A 6,000-nucleotide genomic window follows, 5' to 3' on the forward strand; every position below is an offset into this window, starting at 1 on the left:
TCGTTACAAGGTCGCATTTTGCCTCCTCCCACCGCGTGACTACCCCCTCAACCTTCCCCCCTCCCTGTGGCTAACAGCGGGGAACATTTCTGTTTAGCCACAGGCAAACAGCCCAGCAGGAATGGGCTCCTCTGAGTGTCCCCTGAAGAAAAGCACTCTATTTCAACCAGGTGACCATGAATTATATCTCACTCTCCTGAGGATAACACAGAGAGATAAAGAACGGATGTTGTTTGAATGCCAGCAAACATACACTGCAATGCCTTGTTCTACAATGATTCCCGAGTACGTGTTACTGGCCTGGAGTGGTAAAGTGTCCTACCATGAAGGACGCAGTAAGGCTGCCCTCCCCAGAAACCTTTTGCAAAGGCTTTAGGACTACATCTAGGAGAACCGCAAATGCCAGGGCAAAGTAATCCTTTCACATGCTTTGCTTTTAAACCATGTATAGTATTTTAAAAGGTACACTCACCAGAGGTCCCTTCTCCGCCTGCTGGGTCCAGGAGGCAGCCTTGGGTGGGATCGGGGGGTACTGGCTCCAGGTCTAGGGTGAGAAACAGTTCCTGGCTGTCGGGAAAACTGGTTTCTCCGCTTGCTTGCTGTGAGCTATCTTCTTCGTCCCCAAAACCTGCTTCCGTATTGCCTCCATCTCCATTGAAGGAGTCAAACAATACGGCTGGGGTAGTGGTGGCTGAACCCCCTAAAATGGCATGCAGCTCATCATAGAAGCGGCATGTTTGGGGCTCTGACCCAGAGCGGTTGTTCGCCTCTCTGGTTTTCTGGTAGGCTTGCCTCAGCTCCTTCAGTTTCACGCGGCACTGCTTCGGGTCCCTGTTATGGCCTCTGTCCTTCATGCCCTGGGAGATTTTCACAAAGGTTTTGGCATTTCGAAAACTGGAACGGAGTTCTGATAGCACGGATTCCTCTCCCCAAACAGCAATCAGATCCCGTACCTCCCGTTCGGTCCATGCTGGAGCTCTTTTGCGATTCTGGGACTCCATCATGGTCACCTGTGCTGATGAGCTCTGCATGGTCACCTGCAGCTTGCCACGCTGGCCAAACAGGAAATGAGATTCAAAAGCTCGCGGTTCTTTTCCTGTCTACCTGGCCAGTGCATCTGAGTTGAGAGTGCTGTCCAGAGCGGTCAGAATGGAGCACTCTGGGATAGCTCCCGGAGGCCAATACCATCGAATTGTGTCCACAGTACCCCAAATTCGAGCCGGCAACGTCGATTTAAGCGCTAATCCACTTGTCAGGGGTGGAGTAAGGAAATCGATTTTAAGAGCCCTTTAAGTTGAAATAAAGGGCTTCATTGTGTGGACGGGTGCAGGTTTACATTGATTTAACGCTGCTAAATTCGACCTAAAGTCCTAGTGTAGACCAGGGCTTAGACATTTAAACCAGTTTAAGTCAGCTGTACTGCTGTGATTGGAGTGCTTTGATTTTTAATATTGTCAGGTCAACACCCAAGGAACTGAGCAGACTCAGCATCTTGTAGGATCAGGCACTGGTGAGGCCAGCTTTGAGTAGAATACAGCATTACCAATACTATTGTGACTCAAAAATCTACAGACACAAGTCTTCTGGCTTGGTTTTACTTGACCTTAATGTAAGGCAGTGTTGGGCAACCTGCAGCTGCCGCATGCAGCCCATCAGGCTAATCTGCAAGTGGGCCGGCATACTGCGTGTTTACATTTGCAGAGCCACCTGCAGCTCCCAGTGGCGGCGGTTCTTGAGCGGATTACCCCGATGGGCCACGTTAGGCCCATGGGCCACAGGTTGCCCACCCCTGTTGTAAAGAGAAGTCCCATTTGTTTTTCTAACTACAATTACATTTCCTGCAGGGATCAGATGGGGTATTCGGGGGGTGGGTAGGGGGGGAAAGAGTGGCAATGCTCTTCACAAAATAAAACACAAGTTGTCAAAATGAGGCCTTCTCACATTAGATTGTGCAGGTGTTTAAAACAAGATAACGTAGTTCTCTGTGGATGTGTTTAAAACATGAACATGTAGCTCCCCCTTGGTGGTGCTGATCTGCCCATAGGCTCTGCAAGACTCCTTGGGCTTAGTTACTAAGTAACTGGGGGATGGAGGGGAAGAGAAGAGGGAAAAGAGGAAGAAAGTGGTGTTATCTTCCAAACACCACCACAGCCATGACACCAAAAGGAGAATGTCACTCAGTACATTGTGCAGACCTGTGAGTCTCTCTGTCCTCCCTTACATGAGAAATTAAACAGTTAACAATGTTGGACTTAGAAACACATCTTTGCATCAGTTTACACTCTTACATATTTGAGGTTTTCTTCACATCCATAACAGCTAGAGACTTACTTTTGTTTGTTAAATTAAAGCTGAGATTCAAGAGAACAAGATACTATCTCCAGAAAGGTGCCAGTATGCAGAACTACAGCGGATTCCAAATGGGATATCCAGGCTGACCTGGCATTCCCTTACATTATTGTCAAATGTAAAAGTAACAAAAATATTAAATGCATGTTATAATGATTAAATTTAGATTTTTAGGAGATCTGTGGAAGGAAACAGTTATAACACCTCGCTACACTTCTCCCTGCTTCTGCACCAAAAAGCCTTATAATAATAAAAAAAAATTAGTTATAAATTTTGTTTTCTTTTATGTATTGGAAATAGCTACTTAGTTCTACTGGGGGAGGGGGGGGTAAAATTATAAGGTTGTTTTTAAATTTGAGCACTGCAGTGAGTCAGTCATTTGCACATACAACTTTTAAATCCAGTAAAAAACAAAATATTTTACATCTCCTCCTCCCTAAACAGCCAGTACCCTACCCAACAATGTTTTGAAATATTACTCATTTTTAAAAAGGAAATGGACATATGAAATTATTGTAGGCATTTCTAAATCACTATTGCTAGAGTAGCTAGAGGCTCTTTAATATTTTCCCCTCACTGTGTATAAGTGTCTATTGAATGAACTTGCTCATATGTGCAGCCTAGATAAAAGATTTTGCAGAGCCAAAATGACATACAAGTACAGCAGTTTTACATGTAATCATGCTAAAGGGACCTCTTTTTAGCACCTTACTAAGCACTATGGCAAAAATGTAAAAAAGGAGCCTTCCTCATTCCTTCACTGGACAAGGAGATCTTCCTAACTAAAAAAAGGTGTGAGCAGATTTATTCTCAACTTTAACCAAATGACATTCAGGCTTTGCAGCGCTCTTTCCCCACTTTCTTGGTTTGGCTTGTTTTATAACATAATAAATGAGAAACTAAATGCAATAGGTGACACGTGATGATTTAGTCAGGTGGAAGTTTGGGGGTGGGGGGAGAAGGCTTCCAGAGCCTAAAGTGCACTGGTCAGCAGTTAAACAAGATAAACACCGGTCTCAAGGAGACGAAGGTGGATTTTGATCTGAAACAAGACACGTTGCTCCAGTTTACAAATCACCAGCACGGCAGGATGGTTTTTAAAACAATTGGTTTCAGAGTAAACAGCCATGTTAGTCTGTATTTGCAAAGCCTCTTACAGTTTGTATGGCAACTTTCACCTTCTCTGTGTATATCTTCTTACTATATGTTCCATTCTATGCATCCGATGAAGTGGGCTGTAGCCCACCAAAGCTTATGCTCTAATCAATTTGTTAGTCTCTAAGGTGCCACAAGTCCTCCTCTTCTTTTTAAAACAATTGTAGTTAGTTAGCATTAGCAACCAGACTGATACTGAACACTGGAGACTTTACTGATCAACAAAATAGATTCACAGGCCAATCCAAGCTCCCCCCCCGCATCCTAGGAGCATACAGATCTCTGCACCATCCCTATACAAGTCTGACGCGTGGTCAAACAACCCTGTCTGTCTCCCAGACGATTCAAGGCGGACTTCCCCCTTCAAAGAGACTGTGAGGCAAGCCGGACACCGAGACCCCAGCAGCTGCTGGTCTCTTAACTCCCTGGCCGATCGCTCTGCTCTGCCTGAACGCGCTGCCCAGCCAGGAGCAGCTGCTGATCCCGGAGGCTCCTCGGCGGTGCCCTGGCTGATGCGGAGGCAGAAGCACCGGCGCAACGCCCCAGCCCCGCCGGCTTCAGGCAGGCGGCAGCCTGAGACGCAGGGGAGCTGCTCTGCCTCCCTCTTCCCCCGAGCGGGGGGAGTTACACTCAGGCCCGGGGCCCCCCCAAGGAGCTGCCCAGCAGGGGCACAGGCTGGCGCTGGGCCGGGAGCAGCGGCAGCTACTCACCGTGTAGAGCAGGTTGAGGGCGCACAGGCAGTTCTTGGAGCAGGTGAAGCCCCCGCAAACCATCTCTCCAGCGCCCTTCACCGCGGCGGGAGAACCGGGCGGGGCGGGCGGCCAGCGAGCGAGCGAGCGAAGGCAGGAGCGGCGAGGCCCTCGGGCTGGCGCCTGCTGTCCGAGCGCTCGCCTCTCCCTCGCGGCAGGTGGCAGCTCGAGCCCGCAGTGCGCTGGCAACTCACGCGCCCTCCCGGCGTGTCGCGCGCCGGCGATGCCGCCGCCTCGGGGCGGGTGGGAGGAGCTGCGCTGGCCGCCGCGCTCGCTGATTGGCTGCACTTCGGCCACAGAGGTAAAAATCTGCAAAGGAGCGGAGCGCTGCCGGGGGGCGGCGGCTGGGATCCGGGAGCGGCAGGGGTTCGGAGCGGATGGGCTTGGCTGCCAGGCGGCAGCAGGCGGGGAGCCCAGGTGAGGGCGGGGGGAGCCGGAGCTGCAGCCTGGGGGAGCAAAAGGTGACACGCAGCGAGCGGGATGTGCACTATTGAGGGTGCATCCGCCCTGGTAGGTGCCCACTGGCTTGGGGCGCCCTGGGGCTTGCACTTGTGCGCTCCGGCCTTAGTAGCAGGGTGCGTCTGTCTGAATCTCATCCTCCGCCCGCGTATCCACCATGCGCACGTCTGAAAACACAGGTGCAAGGAGATTACAGGCCTGATTCAGCCCTTGGGGTTTTAATTCCTGAGGCCAGGGCAGCAGGCTTGACCAACAGGATGCCCACAGATCTAAACGATCAGTATGCAACTCTGGGTGCTAGATAAGTAGTTAGGCATAGACAGTGGGAAATAATGTAGTGCAAGTCCAAAGCAAGCGGTGCAGGTTAATAAATGAAAAAGGAGAGGTACCGAGGGAAACCTGGTCTGGGTTTGCAGAAGTTAAAACTGAAAGGATGACTAAAGAATTTTAATTGTTTCTTATGTAAGAATGTTTTCTGTATGGAATCTATTCCTGTAATTTCCGTGTTCGATTTTTGGCTGGTGTATACTCTGCTCGGCTCCATTTTATTTTCCCTTTTTAAAAAAATGAATAAAAATTATTTAGAACGTCCTAGTTTATAGAACTTTATAGCTTCAGCATGCTGTACAAAATCATTTTAAGGTCCTGGATCATGCCTTCTGATGTGTTGGGGCAATTCCTTTACTCTCTGAGTCCAGTCGACTTTAATAGGTACTGGAATACGTTATATTATACAATAGGGGCCTAATAGTCTCAGAACACCTTATAAAGTAAACTAACTATGCTAACTTATGATCTTGCAATGTAAGTGGCACGATTTGATTATATCTGCATGAGATGTTTGTATACATAACCACAACAACTATGTCTCATGATACGTTTAAGATTGGCAACAAAAACATGCTTATAAATGGTGGGGAATGATTGTCTTTTGTTATGTTCTTTGCTTATTCATAAATTAAAAAGTAGGACTTCTGTGGCATTTCATGGGTCCCTGAGAAGGTGAAGTCTTCCCAGCTTGTGATTGAGGATAATAGAGAGAGAAAGAGAGAGACCATGCCATAACTGATGATACAATCCTCTGTGAGTACAGGAAAGGTTTTGATTTAAAATTGTTGTAGAAATATTAACTGTGCATTTCCATAATTTCTGTTTTTTAAATTATCTTAAAACAGTGGTGGGCAGCCTTTGGCCTGTCTGCAGCCTGTCAGGATAATCCGCTGGCAGGCTGTGACACAGTGTTACATGGACCATCCTCAGGCAGGGCCTGCCAGCAGCTGACCCTGAT

The 6,000-nt window shown here is 48.2% G+C and overlaps 1 protein-coding gene across 1 annotated transcript in view; it reads right to left on the reverse strand.

The window, feature by feature from the left end:
- Positions 1 to 4,477, reverse strand: part of TSPAN13 (tetraspanin 13) — a 28,279-nt gene extending 23,802 nt beyond the window's left edge. The window contains exon 1 of the mRNA XM_084619888.1: positions 4,215 to 4,477. Within this exon, the coding sequence (XP_084476014.1) occupies positions 4,215 to 4,277 (63 nt within the window). The 5' untranslated portion in view covers positions 4,278 to 4,477. The remainder of the gene's footprint in view (positions 1 to 4,214) is intronic.
- Between the last annotated feature and the right edge of the window lie 1,523 nt (positions 4,478 to 6,000).

This window comes from Lepidochelys olivacea, assembly GCF_965140295.1.
Source record: "Lepidochelys olivacea isolate rLepOli2 genome assembly, chromosome: 2".
In the NCBI taxonomy this organism is placed as follows: Eukaryota; Metazoa; Chordata; order Testudines; family Cheloniidae; genus Lepidochelys; species Lepidochelys olivacea.